This window comes from Carcharodon carcharias, chromosome 7, assembly GCF_017639515.1.
Source record: "Carcharodon carcharias isolate sCarCar2 chromosome 7, sCarCar2.pri, whole genome shotgun sequence".
Classification (NCBI taxonomy): Eukaryota; Metazoa; Chordata; class Chondrichthyes; order Lamniformes; family Lamnidae; genus Carcharodon; species Carcharodon carcharias.
In genome coordinates, this window is record NC_054473.1 from 179,012,696 (window position 1) to 179,031,030 (window position 18,335).

Consider the following 18,335-nt stretch of genomic DNA (forward strand, 5'->3'; position numbering starts at 1 on the left):
CATACCGACAAAGTGGTGTTCTGAAATGGTCGCAGTACCAAAATCTAATGGTTCAATTAGAATCTGCATGAACGTGACTCAATTAAACAAGTCAGTAGAGCATGAGATCCACCCGTTGGCATCAGTGGATGAAAGTCTCACCAAATTAGCAAAAAGTACCCTTGTCACAAAATTAGATGCCAACAGCGGTTTTTGGCAGTCGCCTCTGGACAAAGCATCCAGATTGTTAGCCACTTGTAAAATGCTATTCAATCGTTATTGTTTTAACGGGTTACCATTTGGAATTGCTTCTGCAGCCGAGATATTCCGAAGAACGATGTCTCAGATGCTCAAAGGCAAGGAAGGAGTAACATGCTGCATGGGTGCCACACTCGTTCACCGTTCGTTGGGGGAACACCGTAGAGTGAGAGCAGTCCTCAAGGTTCCACAGGAAGCAGGTTTGGCATTGAACGAAAAGTGTGAATTTGCAAAGCCTATGATAAAGTTCTGAGGGCGCATCGTGCAAGCTTCTGGAATAGCTGTCGACCCACTGAAAATCAAGGTGATTAGAGAGTTCTCACAGCCTAGGGACATCAGAGAGTTGCAAAGATTCCTTGGGATGGTCAACCAAGTAGGCAAACGTGACAGAAATCACTGAGTCATTGAGACAGCTGTTGAGCTAAGGTCAATAGCGGTGGTGGAATGTGGATCAGCAAAATGTTTTTGACAAATCAAAATTTTCTAATTTCACCACAAACTCTAGAGCACCATGGTCCAGAGTTGCCAACAGCGACCAGCGCAAGCTACAGGCTTGGTCTCATTGTTGTTCCAAGTTAAAAAGATGAACAAACCAGGCCAGTTTGTCACCCCTCACAGACACATATTGAGAAATAAGCATTGGAAGCCATGGGTGTGCAAGAAGTTATCTGATTATTTTTATTTGTTTTATTCGTTCATGGGATGTGGGCATTGCTGGCTAATTGCCCTTGTTCAGAGGGCAACCACATTGGTGTGCAATTGGTCTGGAGTCACATGGAGGCCAGCCAGATAAGGTAAGATTTCCTTCCCTAAAGGACATTAGTGAACCAAATAGGTTTTCACGATAATCGGCAATGGTTTCGTGGTCGTCATCAGACTTTTAATTCTGGATTTTTATTTAATTCAAATTTCACCATCTGCTGTTGGTGGGATTCAAACCCACGTTCCCAGAGCATTACCCCTGGGTATCTGGAACACTAGTCAGTGACAATACCACTATGCCACTGCCTCCTCTGATTACATGATGGGGTTAAAGTTTAAAACTGAACTGACCACAAACCTTTGGTTACTCTTCTTAACCTAAAGGAGATTGCAAAAATGCCGCCTAGAATTCAGTGCTTTAGACTCAGATTAATAAGATACGATTCAGTGAATGAGTATGTTCAAGGGAAGTACCAGACTGCAGATGCAGTATCAAGAATACCAGTAGAAGGAGTCAAACAGGAAGCCTTGAATTTCACAGAGGAAGTGGAAGCATATACTTTGCTCATTATCAAACACAAGTGCAGCTCCCACAACACTCAAGCAGCTTGACACTATCCAGGATAAAGCAACCTGCTTGATTGGCACCCCATCAACAAATGCTGACTCCCTCCACCACTGACGCACAGTAGCAGCAGTGTGTACCATCTACAAGATGCACACTGGAACTCACCAAGGCTCCTTAGACAGCACCTTCCAAACCCATGACCCTACCATCTAGAAGGGTACATGAGAACACCACCACCTGGAAGTTCCCCTCCAAGACACTCACCATCCTGACTTGGAAATATATCACTGTTCCTTCACTGTCACCGGGTCAAAATCCTGGAACTCCCTCCCTAACAGCACTGTGGGTGTACCAAACCACATGGACTGCAGCAGTTCAAGAGGGCAGCTCACCACCACCTTCTCAAGGACAATTAGGGATGGGCAATAGATGCTGCCCTAGTCAGCGACATCCCATGAATGAATAAAAAAGGCTTACCAGCAACTAGGAGACTACAAGAGATTAAGCAAGCAGAAAAACAGGATGATGAATGCATTCAAATAAAAGAATATTGCCAGAAAGGATGGCCAGGTTATACTCCTAACAACCCAGTATTATGCCAGTATTTCAGGCAGAGGATTATCTCACAATCACTGATGATTTCTTAGCTTTTAACAATAGACTAGTCAGCTCTAAAACACTTTGACATGAAATTCTCCAAAAAAAATACATCAAGGTTTCTTGGGGATAGCGAAAAGTCGAGCAAGAGCCCAGCAGTAAGCCTGGTGGTCAGGTGCTAGTCATTCTACTGAAGAGTTAATCTCCAATTGCTTCAATTTGTACAGTGAATAGCCAACAGCAATGCGAACCGGCATCCTCCACTTTTCCTTCGAGGCCATGGCAGTGCCTGGGAATGTATTTATTTGTCAGGTACACGCTCGCCCCGCAGGATGTAACATCCTGCCCCATAACTTTGTGCGGGAATAGGGTTTCATGCACGTGACTAGCTTACCTAGATATCCTCTGTAGAATGGGGAAGCCAAAAGAAGCGTTCGAACAATCAAGGAATTGATGAAGAACAACAACAAAGATGTTGGCTTAACCCTTCTTAGCCACAGAACCTCACCAGTACAAAAATGGGCTCACACCATCAGGATTGCTGCAAGCACAATTTCCAGCTCTACAACAAAAACTATAACCCAACATTACCTCAGATGACCGTGACAGTGTTAAGAAGTGTAAGGAGCAGCAAAGACACAATCAAGCTCGTAACTTCAACTTCAGGCACAGAGCACAAAGCTTAAAATTGCTACAGCCTGGGGAAGAGAGTGTGGATACGAGATCAACAGAAAAGAAGGCATTGGAATAGAAACAGCTCCGCAGCTGAGATCTTACAGAATTGAGACGGGCAAAGGAAACATAAGGAGAAACCAAAAATCCCTTATATCATTGGGAAGGAAACAAATGGAAATGTGGACTTAATATCCAGATCCCGATGGAGACAAGGAACCAGAGACAAGACATAGCACTGTAACCAGCCAGGAACAAGACACTCATATCAACGAACAAGCGAGCGCAGAGAGATCATTTTCAACCTCCGAGTGAGATAAGAACCAGATCAATGAGGTGGGCTAAAACACCACAGAGTTCACCCTATGAAGTCTAAGTCTTCGTGGGGAGATGTAGGAGTATGCATATATTCGGGATAAAGATTGGCCGGGGGCGGGGGATCGGGGAGGGGGGCGGAGATGTAGTGTAAAGGGTTAACATGGGAAACACCTGATACTGATGTAACTATGATGTCATGTCACATGACTAAGAGACTGCGATCTGCTGGGAAGCAGAAGTACAACCTGGTGTAGAGTACTGGGATGTATATAGATTAACACAGTCTAAAGTAGCTTTCATAGGAAAACAGACAAACACTAAAGAACCTCATATGGAACCTGAACTCAAGATGAAACAAGCAGAAGTGGGCAATGTGTGGAGGGTCATTCATACAAAATAATGGAGAGGGATAACAGGAAACTTGTGAGAGGAAGATGATTCATGATGAGGCATCAACTGCAGCACAGATAGGGCGCTTAAACCTGACTCCAACTTGTGTGGAGGTGCACAGTGCCAGACTCTGTCCAAGCATAGGCATAAAATTTCCTACTTTGTAAATAAAGTTGTAGCACTGCATACTTACATTCAAGTCCCGGAAATACTCATTGTAATCCAGGGCATATCCCACCACAAATTTATCTGGGATTTCAAACCCTACAACTGCAAAACAAGCAGACAAGTGTTAGCACCATAACATAACATATCCCACCACAAATTTATCTGGGATTTCAAACCCTACAACTGCAAAACAAGCAGACAAGTTATGTTTCACATCACAAATGGGACTTTTCTTCAACTGTACCTTCAGTCCATTTGATCTCATCCATTTGATCTCACCTCTTCAGAATGCTTACTCTTTCATCTATATATTACAGCATCTAATTGGTTAATAAACCTATCCAATTTCTTGGTTTCAACTGCCCTCTATAGAATCATACAACCTAGAAGGAGGCCATTCAGCTTTTTTGTTTATTCATTCATGGGATGTGGACGTCGCTGACTGGACCAGCATTTATTGCCCTTCAGAAGGCGGTGGTGAGCTGCCTTCTTGAACTGCTGTAGTCCATGTGGTGTAGGTATACACACAGTGCTATTAGGAAGGGAGTTCCAGGATTTTGATGCAATGCAGAAACTCAGCAAGGCTCCTTAGGCAGCATCTTCCAAACCCGCGAAGCTACTATCTAGAAGGACAAGGGCAGCACATAAATGGGAACACTACCCTACCTGGATGTTTCCCTCCAAGTCACTCACTATCCTGACTTGGAAATATATCACCGTTCCTTCACTGTCGCTGGGACAAAATCCTGGAACTCCCTTCCTAACAGTACTGTGGGTGTACCAAACCACATGGACTGCAGCGGCTTAAGAAGGCAGCTCACTACCACTTTCTCAAGGGCAACTAGGGATGGCAATAAATGCTGGCCCAGCCAGTGAAGCCCACATCTCATAAGTGAAGTAAAAAAAACTGCATACCATGAGACTGACAAAGACAAGACAGCCATTTAGCACAAGTATTACAGACAAAATGCAGATGTTTCTGCAAATTGCTAACCCATACTCCAGCTTTCCAGAATCCATTTTGCCCCCATTCACCACATAAAGTGACCTATTTATTATTTCTATTTCCTGGTGGGAACAACTTACACATCAAACTGTACAATTAAATCCTCTAAAGTAGAGTCCAGAGCTTTTGTCCATTTAGCCCTATACCACAGAATGCACCTCAAGTCCAAACGCGAAGAATTATAACAGAAAACAATGAATCCAGAGATTAAATGTAAAAGCACTACCCCTATCCCAGCTGTGTTGCTGATTTGATTTGTGCATGAGTGAATGAATGTGCGTAACAACATTCTCAGGTCATTCCCGCACCCCTATCCAAGCGAAAGTGACAGGCAGTTTAAATGCAGTATTGCTGTTTGAATGTCACCTCTAGGCTTGACTATTCCAATCCTCTTCCAACCAGTCTCCCATTTCCCAACCTACATCAACTCAAGCTCATCCAAAACTCTGCTGCCAATATCCTAACTTGCCTTTCACTCCTCACCCCTGTTCTCGCTGACCTACCCTGGCTCCCAGTCTGGCAACAACTCCATTTTAAAATTCACATCCTTGTTTTGAAATCCGACCATAAATCCTGCCCTGTCCACTGTGCCCCCGCCCCCCCACCCCCCACCCCCCATCCCCGCAACCTCTAACTCTTCTAATTCCACAACCCTTTGATCTCTCTCTACAGTCATCCAATGCTGGCCTCTTGCATTTCTGCTTTTAAACGCTCCGCCATTGGTGGCTGTGCCTTCAACTGCTGAGGACCTAAGCTCTGAAGTTCTCACCCTAAACCTCTCCATCTCGCTCTTCCTTAAAGATGCTCCTTAAAATGCACCTCTTTGAAAAAGCCTTTGATCATCTGCCCCGAAATCTCTTTATGTGGCTCGGTGTCAAATTGTGTTTGAGACCGCTCCTGTAAAGCGCCGTGGTACATTCTACCACATCAAACAGTGCTATAAAAGTACAAGCTGTTGTTGTGGCTGTTAGCTTGTTCTGCTCAAGACTGAGTAGAACAGATATGAGAGGCCACAGGGGTTTTAAGGTCATAGTTTCAACAACTCTGCTCTAAAACCCATTTATCCAAAATTGCCCTTCTCCAGTTAGTTATCACAGCAGCTGGCTGGGTTAGATATGGACAAGAGTCTTCACCCACTGGGTGTAACTGAAAACACCCAGCTAGCTCAACTTTGAAAAGGAGCACAACGCTAAATGTTCATTCTCGGACATTATTTAAATGAAAGGAGTGGAGCACTTACAGTCTGGTCTATATCCTGAACTTCGAGGGGACCTTTTCAACAACAAGCTGTGAATAGATTTGAGAGAGAAACAAAGTCACTTAACTCCAGAAATTGCATGCAACTAAAATGATTTACTAAACTACCTACAATTCCGAGAGGGTACTCTTGGGATGGAGGGGAAAGCACAGAATAATCAAGGTCACCACATTAAAATACGATGGAATGGACCAACAAAGGTCGGATTCCATGATTCAACAATGCATCGCAACCTGATGGTTTGGTTCAATTCGTTACGTGCACTTATAAGGATGAGAGTTTATGCTTTACTTCAGAGGTTTGAGCACATATCCTGAGCTGACATGGAGTGCCACACTGTCAGACGTGTTCTCATGTGGATGAGATGTTAAAATTAAGATAAAGGGAGAAAAAAAAGACTTGCATTTCTGAAGTGTCTTGCATGACCTCAGGACATCAGAGTTTGCAATACAACTCAAAATTACCTCATTGGCTCTAATGTCAGAAATGCAGCAGCCAATTTGTTCACAGCAAGTTCCCACAAACAGCAAGATGCTGGGTGAAGGATAAGTATTGACCAGGACACTGGGGAGAATTCCCCCGCTCTTCTGTGAAATAGCACTGTAGGATATTTTATATCCACCTGAGTTGCACACTGGAGTGTCAGCCTAGATTTTAGTGCTTAAAACTTCGGATTTGATTTGAACCCACAAACTTCAAATTCAGAGGTGAGAGTGCTACTAGCTGAGCTACAGCAGGGACTTTGCACATCTCGTATTTTAAAGTAGAGCAAGACGATCTGTGTCCTGGTCAACATTCCCCTCTGAACCAGTTTAACTGGTCATTTGCTGACAAGTGTGAATCTGCTTTTCATGGCGGGAGGATTTCATTTAAATAAAATTTCATGGCCTCTCACCTGACACCCACCAAGACCCGGTACCTGGTTGACTGCAGGGCGAGTGGTCGCATTAACTTCAAAAGGGTAGAGTTCTTACTTCAAAATGTGCGATTAGGGTTGGAAGTGCAGTTTGGCAGGGCTGAGGGAAATTGTGGTCTACTCACCTCAGTGGAAACTTGAAATGATTAAGTCAACAAGCCGGGCATATCACAATAAATTGGAAAGTCAGATACACGTAAGCGACGTCAAATTACTGACACAGGCCCGATGGGCCTAATGGCTTCCTTCCATGTTGTAACTGCCAGAACTCTGGGTAAATCGTACAGTTCAACAACCTGGTGAAGTGCTTCACACGAAGGCAATGCAGATTGGGAAGTCAAGACATCAGTGTGAAAGGTTTCCACCTACCAACTTAAACAGATGACGAACTGCGCTGGGGTCAGGTTCAGCAGGCGGACAGTGCACAGGAATCCCTGACATTCACTCCCATTACCCAAGAGCTCTGAGTCAGGCAGGTCCAGTTATAGATGTACAGGAGGTGAAGCGTACCCTACCTTGCTACTTTGACCATTTGGGGCTTGTAGTTCTCCAGGAGTGTAAGAAGTTTCGTCATTGTTCTGCCAGTTTCTACAATGTCCTGGAGAGGGAAGCAACACGAGGCACTGAATTGTTACCAAGTTACAAAATTCAACAAGTAGGAGACACGGAGGAAATGGAAATACACTGCAGAAATTCACCAAGGCTCCTTAGACAACACCTTCCAAACTCATGGCCACTACCATCTAGAAGGACAAGGGCAGCAGATAGATGGGAACACCACCACCTGGAAGTTCCCCTCCAAGTCACTCACCATCCTGACTTGGAAATATACCGCCATTCCTTTACTGTCGCTGGATTAAAATCCTGGAACTCCCTTTCTAACAGCACTGTGGGTGTAGTTACACCACATGGTCTGCAGCGGTTCAAGAAGGCAGCTCACCACCACCTTCTCAAGGGCAACTAGGGATGGGCAATAAATGCTGGCCCAGCCAGCGAAGCCCGTAACCCGTAAATGAATTAAAAAACGGAAAACACACAAAAGTATTTCATGAAATTAACGTTACTTATATATACCAGTACATAATCGTCCATATCAATCATCTTTCCCCCACTATAAACTACTTAGGACTAGAACATAGAACTGAGGAGGAGTAGGCCATTCAGCCCTTTGCGCCTTTTCCACCATTCAATAAGATTATGGCTGATCTACTTGTGGCCTGAGCTCCACTTTCCTGTCTGTGCCCCCATCCTCTACTCCCTTGTCTAACAAAAATCTGACTTCCCACCACCATCCCCACGATCTCTCTCCATAACATATGACTGTCAACCACCTTGGCTTAGCAGTCACACTCTTACCCTGCTCTCAATCTCCTGTTTTACCACTCCTGTCAACCTGAATGCAATATCTGTTTTTTTTTTCTCAAAAGACCCTGATCAAAAATCAATACATTATTTTACTCTGTTCTTATCACTACTTTGTTTTTGACTTGGAAAAAGGATCAATTGTAAAGCTTGCCTCGAGTTGGTCCTTGGCCGGACTGGGAGTTGATTTTAAATAAAAAAAACATTTGGCAATAGAAATAAACTGACCCTATATCCAAAAGCAGAATCACCAGCCTAGCAGGTCATGACCCATGCCCAGCTCAGATTAAGGAAGTAGGCCTGACCAACAACAAGGATAAAATCTCAAGAATGCTAAACTGCCTTTTCTTTGCCTAAAGATCATTGGGTTAGACAACCACTGAGTTTTAATCTACAACTCCCAATCCTGCTGTCCAATGGATTAAATTCAATCTCCTTGTGAAGAGCTGAGAAGTAGCAAATTTTTTTTTTTAGAAAACATATTACATCAAGGTTCACCATGGCCAGAAATCACAAAACATGACAGGTTTTTTGAGATTTATTTTTAATCAATTCAGGCTGAGATAGTGTCGGTCGGTTAAGGGGATTTTGTGTCCAAGGCCTAACACCAATGGTAGCCAAATGGTGGCAGGATATATCGCCACAGCCCTTACGTTTATATATTTTTTAAACTAAGGCTGGTTCTTCTCAAGCTTTCTGCAAGAGCGGTCATGTGCAGTCACAAGTTCAATCCCTGATCAGAAGGCCACGATACGATAATACCTTTCCAATGCCCTAACTCACACCAATTCCCATTCCCCCATCTCCTTCGTAATCCCTGACATACATTGACTCCCGGTCCAGCAATACCTCAATTCTAAAATTCTCACTCTCGAGTTTCAAAATCATTTCCTGGCCTCACCCCACTTTGTACACTCCTCCAACCCTCAACGATCTCTGTGCTCTACCAATTCAGGCTCTTCATGCACCCCCCTCCCGCGCCCCCTGATTTCCTTTGTTCCTTGATTGGCAGCGATGCCTTCAGACACCTGGACACTAAGCTCTGGAATTCCCTTGCCTGAATATCGCCACCTCTCTTACTCCTCCTTTAAAAAGTTTCTTAAAGCCTACCTCTGTCAGCAGGCTTTTGGCATGTGACTCTAACATCTTTTGCAGCTATGCCAATTTCACCTGATTACACATCGGAGAAGCACCTTGCAACCTGTTACTACACTGAGGGCCCTACATAAATACAAGTTGTTGTTGTAGCACAAGAGAGATGGTTTCTCTAATACCGTCGTGTCCGCCCACATATCCTTATACATAGCGACTGGAAAGTACGTCCATTCTAGGTATACACAAGCAGTACGTGTAAATATAATATGGAAGCAGGTGGCATATACCAATGGGTACGTTATACTCTCAGAGGCCATAATGGAGAATCTGGCTGACAGCAATTCAACTATCCACAAATTACAGGCTTTAAAAAAAAAAATCAAATCCTGCGTTGCCTCATCTTGATTTATTTTGAAGATCATCAACAGTCAAGAAAGAATGCCAGACTGAAAGCAAAACATTTTCAATAGACAACTGCAATTACTGAAAATCTGGGTCTGCCTGCACTGTATAAAATTCTCAGTAAGAGGTGAAACAACAGAATTTTAACCTGAGATTAATTAAATATTTTAATTTAGAAAATGACACACCGCCAATGATAAATCAGTTTGTAGCCTATACAGGTTTGCATTCTTTCCTGAACAAAGCTGTATTGAATGAAGAGACCATATGAAAAGGGAGTATGCACAAAGTGTGCGGAACATGCCATGCGTCATGCGTGGCATGTGTACTGTGCATTGGGCATGCTGTAATGACCACAACAGATGCTAATTGCTGAGTAAACCAAGTCCCAGAGGGAAATTTGGCTTTTTTTTTTGTATTTTGAAAATGAGAAGAAAACTTCTGATCTCAGCAGCAAGCAGTCCAGTAACATGTTTAGAATTTTAAAAATTAAGTAGTAAAAAGTTTTATTAACAAGAAGAAAACAGAACATAAGAATACAAAGATTACAGTTACACAGTTAAAGTTAGTTGTAAACAACATTCCTCCCAAAAGACTCCCTACTTGATCAAACCCACAAGTAACCACCTTCCAGGTAATGCTCCCTTTTGGATGTGTCACTGTAAAAGTCCAGCAACGTTACCCAAGGCAAATTGCTGTAGCTTTAATAAAGGCATACCACATGACCTCTTCAAATCCAAGACTTCAGAACAAGACTGCTTTTTGCAGCCCAAGACTTTCCTGGCTTGACTGGATGCCTGATTCAAACTTCATCTTCTCCCAGCCTAGAGCTGCTCCAGGAGATCTTCCTCACACAGCCAACGACTGCCAACCCCTAGGATCTCCACAGTAACTCTAAAATAACCTTTTGCTCCCTTTCATCTCAGGTTCCATTGTTCTCACTTCTCTTTGAAACTCAAATCCTTCCAAATATGAAATTGTTCATGTTTTTATTTCGTCTCTGCTTTCAGGTCAATAAAACGTAATATAACCTCTTCTGTTTACCCATGGAACTCCTGTGAGATGCAAAGATGTTTCTAGTCACCTCTAATTTCCCTTTGATATTCAAATGAACTCTCAACTTATCTAAAAATGCAGATGTTAGGTCCAACCTATTTACTTGTACCTCAACCCCACCCTTTTATAAATGCACAAACCTAATGCCTCTATCCTTTTATGTCTTAAACCTCCCAGCCAACATGCCTCTAGTAACCTTTCCCCAGCATGATTAAATCATTTACACACATAGGCACACACCTCTTCACAGAATAACACCATATTCCCCAAGAATATTTAAAAAAAAAATCCATTCTCACAATGCTAACATGGTCTCAATACAGACAACATTTGTTGTTAAAGGCACTAACTAAATGCAAGTTAAGAAAGTAAAACATCTCACAGCAGTTTATGGGCGCATTATCAACAAAATCTGACACTGAGTCATATAAGAGGGTATTAAGGCAAATGGTCAAAAGCTTGGTCAAAAGGGGTAGGTTTTAAGGAATGCCTTTGAGGAGGAGAGCAAGTGGTGGAAAGGACTGGGGGGGGTGGGGGGTGGTTGGGAATTCCAGAGCAGAGGGAGAGAGCTGGAGAGGAATGGGGAGGGAATTCCAGAGCTGAGGGCTGAAACAGCTGAAGGGATGGCTGCCAATGGGGATACACAATAGGCCAGTGCTGGAGGGGACGGAGATTTTGTAGGGGTTGATAGAGTTTACGGAGATAGTGAGGAGTGAGGCTAGTGAGGGATTTGAAATCAAGGATGAGAAGTTAAAATTGATAATACACAAAAACCTATTTCCAATAAAACTAGGAGACCTCTAGCCTGTTAAAAATATTAAACCACATACCCCACACAGCATTAAGAAAAGGAGAATACAATTGACTTACCTCAACAATTAGAACATTCTACATCATGTGCAGCATGGGGGGAAAAAAGATTAAAACAATTTTAGTTTCAACGGCTTTATACCGAATAATCAAAAATTAGCTTGCGCATTATTCAAAGATGCTGATAAATGAGCCGACAAGTGGAACAGCTTCATGAGGAGTGTGATAGCTTTGCCCTTACATTAGTTGGCTCCATTGTTGCTCATCTTCATCAATTAATCTTCTCAGTCTCACTACCATAGACAAAGACAAGCTGGTGGTGTGGGCTGTTAGATGGCAGGTGAAGTTCAATGCAGAGGAATGTGAGGAAGAACGAGAACATCGGTAGGAAGAACAGGAAGAGACAAGAATAAAGGGTACAACTCTAAAGGGAGTGCAGGAGCAGAGGGGCCTGGGTGTATCTGTGCATAAGTCATTAAAGGTGACATGGCAGGTTGAGAAAGCAGTTAATAAAGCATTCGGTATCGCAGGCTTTAATAGGGGCATAGATTACAAGAGCAAGGAGGTTATGTTGAGCTTACATAAGACACTAGTTAAACCTCAGCTGGGGTACTGCACCAAGTTCTGGGCCCACATTTTAGGAAGGATGTGGAGGCATTGGAGAGACTGCATAAGAGGTTTATGAAAATGATTCCAGGGATGATAAACTTCAGCTATGAAGATAGATTAGAGAAGTTAGGACTGTTTTCCTTGGAGAAAAGATGGCTGAGAGGAGATTTGATTCAAAATTATGAGGAGCCTGGACAGGGTTAGTGAGGGAGAAACTGTCCCTGTTGGCGGAAGGATTGAAACGAGAGGGCACAGCTTTAAGGTCATTGGTAAGACAAGCAAAAGCGATACGAAAAATACTTCTTTCACACAGCGAGTGGTTAGAGTCTAGAATGCAGTGGAGGCAGGTTCAATCGAGGCTTTCAAGAAGGAATGAGATGATTATTTGAAAAGAAACAATGTGCAGGGTTATGGAAGAAGGCAGGAGAATGGTACTAGGTGAAATACTCATTCGGAGAGCTGGTGCAGGCACGATGGACCGAATGGCCTCCTTCTGCGCTGTAACAATTCTGTGACTTTGGTCTCCAACCTAACTTGCCCCATCTCCTCCATTGCCAAGGCTGCCTCCCAGAAATTTGTCATCCATCAGTGAATCAAATATCTTTTTCCTTCAACACTTTGTATAGCCAAAGTCCTGAATACCCCTCCCATATATGGGAGGCTCTGACATCTCTTTGCCTCCTTGGGTAGGCAATCGCGCTCTCTCTTTCTCACCACGAGGCTCTAATCTCTCACTCTCTTTCCATGTTGCAATCTTTCTCAGTGTTATTTTAAATTCGCACCAACGTGGTTGAAAAAAAAAACAAATGCCTTGAATGCAGGAAGCCTGGATGACATAGAATAGAAGAGGACTTTGATAGATCAAGCTTACAAGAAATGGAGTTATATTTTGCCAGCCTTTGGGAATGGACTGGGAGGTGGGGAGGCTGAGAAAATGGCATGGGAGGATGGCGAGAGGCTGGGTGTTGCCGGTGGTGGGAGGGGGGGTGGGGGGGGGGGGGTTGCGGTAATGGCTTCCAACATCTTCCTGTCACTGTGCCTTTTGCCAGTGGTGGGAAACTTGGCAGACTGGCTGCCCACTGGCAGGCCAAGTAAGCCGCTACAATAGCTAAATGAGGACCATGTCCCACCTCCAAGAGCATTTTTTGGGGGTGGGGGTGGGGGTGGGGGGCACTGCTGCATAGGGAGACTGTCCAGTGAAATTGGAACTCCTCCTAATAGACTTTGGGAGTGGGGGGGGGGGTACCTCATTTAGGGCATTCCATGGCACACAGAGGAGCCGCCCAGTAGGAACAATGTTGTTTCTGTAGCAATGGCATCACGTGCCCTCAGCACCCTCCTGTTTCCCACCCTCACCCACCAAGGCCTGCCTGCCAGGCTCTGCTTACCCCACCCCCCCCCCCCCCCCCCCCCCCCCCACTGCCTTGAGCATGTCCAGCCATTGAGGCACCCTCATTCTGTAGCTGCAGCCCCAGCAATGTCCACTGCTAGTGGTGGCGCTGCTGAGCTGCCAGTCCTTTGATTAAATGGCAGCTCTTGGGGCTAGGCTGCCATCCTTAACAGGGACAGTCACCTAATTGGTTGCTGCTGGTAAAGTGCAGCCCCGGGTTCCGCTGTCCACTGAAACAATGTCGCCTCCCACTTTCAGCCCCAGTGGTAGGACTTCTGTCGTCTCAGAAAAATTCTGGCCACGAACTGGATAAGGTCAAAAATGGCTAATTAAAAACTGGGTTTCACAGCAGGAGGCATAGAATGTAAAAGTTGAGAATTAATGGTTACCCCCGTATTCACTATCCTACATTGAGATGTTGCTTAACCGGATGCCAATTTTAAAATTTACATCCTTGTTTCAGAGGGCTCAAAAGGATGGAATTAGGATCCAAAAGTCACTTGTGTCCAGTTGGGCTGGTCACCTATAAAAGGTTTTGACACCACTGGGGATAATTGGAGGGCAATGTGCCCAAGGTTATGGTTAGAAGAACAGAGTATGCAGGTGGAGTTACCAGCCCGAGAATTTAGCAGAAACAGAGCCGAGCCTGGTAGGATCTGCAGACCAGGGGAAATAGTTTTAATTTAATGTAGTGGAGGATAAGGGGACACCATAGACCAGTGAGGCTGGGGGTAATGGGTGAGCAGGCCAAGATGCTTCAGGGAGTGCGTTTACCACAAAGCCATAGAGGAACTCCCTGTACAAATTGAATAATGTTGTGATACGAGGTGCATGCATCTTTAAGAGAACCATATCTTAAAACTGCTGTCAATCACTGCCACCTCAGCAGGATGTCATGTATTAGTCTCATGACTTGTATTCAGTCTACAAGCAGAAGCAGTACAGAACAATGTATTATACTTAGCCTCCTAGTTAATATTAGTCTTGGCTTCAAATAAAGAAGCCACTTTATTGTTTCACCAATGCTTGCGTGCTTGGTATGTTTGTGTTTAAGAGAAGAATGTAGCAAATGATACCCAACAGAATCAAGCAGATACACTGAACTGATTTAACCTCTATGGTGTATCAAGCTTCCAAGCCTGGAATAATTTTAAGGCAGTCAGCAGCGTGCATGCACACCCCCAATACACAGAAGCATTTGGTTAAACCATTGTGGGACCGACAGGGAATATTGTACCAACCTTTCCAGCCAACTTGCACAGGTCATCCCCTCCAATAACTTTCACCTCCTCTATGGTCTGGTCATTCTGTGTAAAAGACAGAGAGGGAGGGATAGCCATCTTTGCAGCAAAGACTTTGTAACAGATGGGGAGATCATCAAATACTAAAGCATCCGCTGGGACATCATCAGGAATTAACTCAGTTCCCACTTAAAAGTCCTTCCAACTTATCCGACCCCTTGTGGGCTGTGTGTTTGCATTGTAACTTTAGCACTTACTGAAAAGTTGCACTTCACATTTCTAGACCTCAGGAAGATATTTGTAGCTGGAGTCTGAGAGTTTATCTGGTTTGTGTTAAATAATCATAACTGTGAAGCGAGATTGGTGTGACACTATATGAAATTCAGTGAGCTGGAAGTTGGGCCATTATTAATCCTCTGGTATGCATCACTGCTCGTTGGCTCAGTTCATAGCGTCTCTGCCACACACAGCAAGGCCCCGGTTCAGTCCCCAGCCTGAATTGAGTAAACTGATCTTTCCGGAGGTAACAGTAAGAGGTAACACAATGGGCTTTAAGTGGCTCTGGGTCAGGGAAGCAGAAAATAAAAGAAATCAGACATCCTGGTAGTGAACATTATCCACCGTGATCCCCCCGCTGTCAAAAGTATCTGTGTGCAATTGGACTAAGCACAGATGTGAGCTCAGCTATGACGGGTCTCATGGGTTGAGCGGCCTTCCAACATTCCCAGCCTATGCCGACACATGAGTTCTGCTCACTTGGATGAGAATGTGTCTCTGGAGGATGCTGGATCAGGCAGGAGTGGGGAGGGTAGCAGTGTTTACAGGCGGGTTCGGGTCGGACGTGTTATTAAAAACCTCAAGACCGAACCCAGCTCGCCCACTCCTGGTGTTAAGGGAAGTGGGCACCTGAACTGCTCCCATGGAAGGCAGATTGCTCATTTAATAAAGCTATGCGCTTCAAATTTTACCTCTGTTTTAAATTTAACATTGGCCAGTCAGGTTTCCCCGAGATATGGGAAGCCCAGCAGCTAAAACGCGGTAAGGACTGCTGTGTGGAAAAGGTCAGTGCCTTGCCAGCATTCCTGGTGAGCTAGGAGTCTCCAGCCCATCAGCTAACCACTTTCCTTCCAGTGATCTGAATCAGTCTCAACCCTCCCTGATCTGTCTCCGAATTCCAGAATAACCCATAATCCTCCAAACTATGACGTATTCACCCCACACACCTCCCCCTCCGTCACCACCCAACCCCTTGCGATCTTTCAGCAGCAGGAAACTTACCTGTCCCTGGGGTGCAGCACTCCCCAACCAGCAGGGAGCCAAGGCTGCCAATCAGACAGGTGTCCTGCTAAAAGAAATCGATCAAAAGCACACAGCATTCCAGGATACCTTGCCCAGAACTCTCCACCCCAACCCCGCTGCTGAGCCAACTTGGAAATCCTGTCCCGGTAATCATCAATAGAGGACAATCTAGATCCTTATTCTTGGAATCATGACTTGTTGGTTGAACTTCTTTGTGTGTGATCCACTTCAGTTCACTTTGTCGATGTACATTATTCTATTCTTCTTACCTTTAATACGCAAGTTAGAAACCGGCCATTCTGAGCATCTCCTATTCAAGGCTGAGTTTGATAAGATTTTTAATCAACAGGGGAGTCAAGGATTATGGGGAGCAGACAGGAAAGTGGAGCTGAGACCACAATCAGATCAGCCATGATCTTATTGAATGGCGGAGCAGGCTCGATGGGCCGAATGGCTGCTCCTAAGTCCTATGATCCTGCGGCTGAAAAGGAAATACTTACACAGTAACTCTTCAACCTGATGAAGTCGATGGTCATTGGGAGCGACTCATCCTGGTTCCTATTTAGAGCCTTGATGTAGTCTAAAAGGTCAGCAAAGAACTTATAACCTCCCTTCAACACACAGAGGACTACAATGTGATCACCTCCCATTTCCTTCGTTATATCTCTGGCCATGCGTTCTGTCCTGGGAAAACAAACATTAGCCAGTGTATCATCATATAGAGCACAGCATTGAATCATAGTCAAGCCTGCCAATCAGGCAGGTGTCCTGCTAAAAAAAAAAAATCAGAAGAGCACATCCTTTGGTAGAACTATCCAGTTAGTTTCATTCCTCCGCTCTTTCCCTATAGCCTTGTAAAGTTTTTCCCCTGACAGGTATTTATTCCTTTATCATCTGAGAATTCTGCTTCCACCGTCCAGTACAGTGCTCCTGAAACATCAGGTCCGGTATAATATCATATAGACCAGAAGCACTCGATATTGATATAGTTAATCTCAGTTGGGATGCTATAATTGGCTTCAGTTTCTTTACTGGGGCGTCATAAAATCTGCCAGAGTTTCCATTCCTGATACCTATCTGGTGATGTCCACTGTAGAGTTACAGCATGAGAGCGAGAGCATGCATGGGGGGCATGAGAGAGTGTGACAGATCTATTGGTCAACCTGTTAAACTCTGTCTTCTGATTGCAGTGTTTGTAGTTTTACCCTGTTTCTATTTTTGCAACTTTACTAAGATAAAGTTCATAACATTAAAGGGTGACGTGATCCAAGGGTAGAACTTAAAGTTCTCCCCCGAGGCGATTTTGGTGGCATGGGGGGGGGGGCACTTGATGGGGTGGGAGTGTGGTTGATGAAGACGCTGTCACCTTCCCACCTCCGTCCCAATTAAGCCCAGGGCAGGAAAGCTAGTGGACGGCCTTCCTGCCCTGCATCAATTGAGGCCCTTAAATGGACATTCATTGCTCACTTAAGGGCCTCATCCTACTACCGCTGGTCATCAAGCAGCAGGCAGGCAGTCGCCAAGAGGGAAATCCTAAAGGCAAAGCCCTTATTGGGTTTGCTTTAGGGCACCTGATAGGCGGGGGGGGGGGGGAGGAAGAGGCGGTGGGGGAGAGAAGGGGGGCTGGCCCCTTGTCAGGCACTCAGGGCGGAATTTTAAGGCTCCATCACAGTGGAGGGAGGGGGGGGGGGGGGTGCCAGAAAATACAGCCAGCTGCTCCAAATACTTCAGCGGGACCGGAAAATCCCACCGGCAGAGAGGCTGAAAAATTGTGCCCTTGGTGCCTGATCGAGAGACCTGGCATTGGGAATGTGGGGAGCCTCCAAGAGCCATATCCCTCCCCTTTCTTTCAACTCCACAAATCCTACACCCCCCCAACGAAGCTTTAGCGCTCCCAGTGGCCCTTCCTGCAATGGAGTGCTGCTGGCCTCTGATTGGCTGGCAAGTTCTTTGGGGGGTGGGGGGGGGTGGGGGGAGAGTGGGATTTTCAACCCCAGGGTCCTTGATCCCAGGGAAGGCTCATGGCTGGCCATTAAAGTGCCTGAATGCCACTGAACATGGAGAGGCCTTCCCCAAAGCAGGTGATGCAGGGCTGACCTTTGTCTCCTGGGCTAAATTCTGCCCTAAGTCTTTAAAATGATAAGTGAAAAAAAAATCTGGAGTAAAATCCTGAAACCATAAAGCCCAAGGATTGAAACAGAAGTACATTTTCCACACAAAGCGTAGTGAAAAGCCTGGA

General features: G+C 44.9%; 1 protein-coding gene across 4 annotated transcripts in view; it reads right to left on the minus strand.

Moving 5' to 3' along the window:
* The window catches only part of hprt1l (hypoxanthine phosphoribosyltransferase 1, like), a 191,592-nt gene that overhangs the window by 6,092 nt on the left and 167,165 nt on the right, over window positions 1–18,335 (minus strand). For 3 of the 4 annotated variants that reach the window (XM_041190926.1, XM_041190925.1, XM_041190929.1), the window contains 6 exons: window positions 16,597–16,780; window positions 14,798–14,863; window positions 11,618–11,635; window positions 7,348–7,430; window positions 5,899–5,945; window positions 3,678–3,754 (listed from right to left, as the gene is read on the minus strand). In XM_041190926.1, coding sequence (XP_041046860.1) covers window positions 3,678–3,754; window positions 5,899–5,945; window positions 7,348–7,430; window positions 11,618–11,635; window positions 14,798–14,863; window positions 16,597–16,780 — 475 coding nt within the window. The remainder of the gene's footprint in view (window positions 1–3,677; window positions 3,755–5,898; window positions 5,946–7,347; window positions 7,431–11,617; window positions 11,636–14,797; window positions 14,864–16,596; window positions 16,781–18,335) is intronic. The other variant, XM_041190928.1, reaches the window with a different exon arrangement.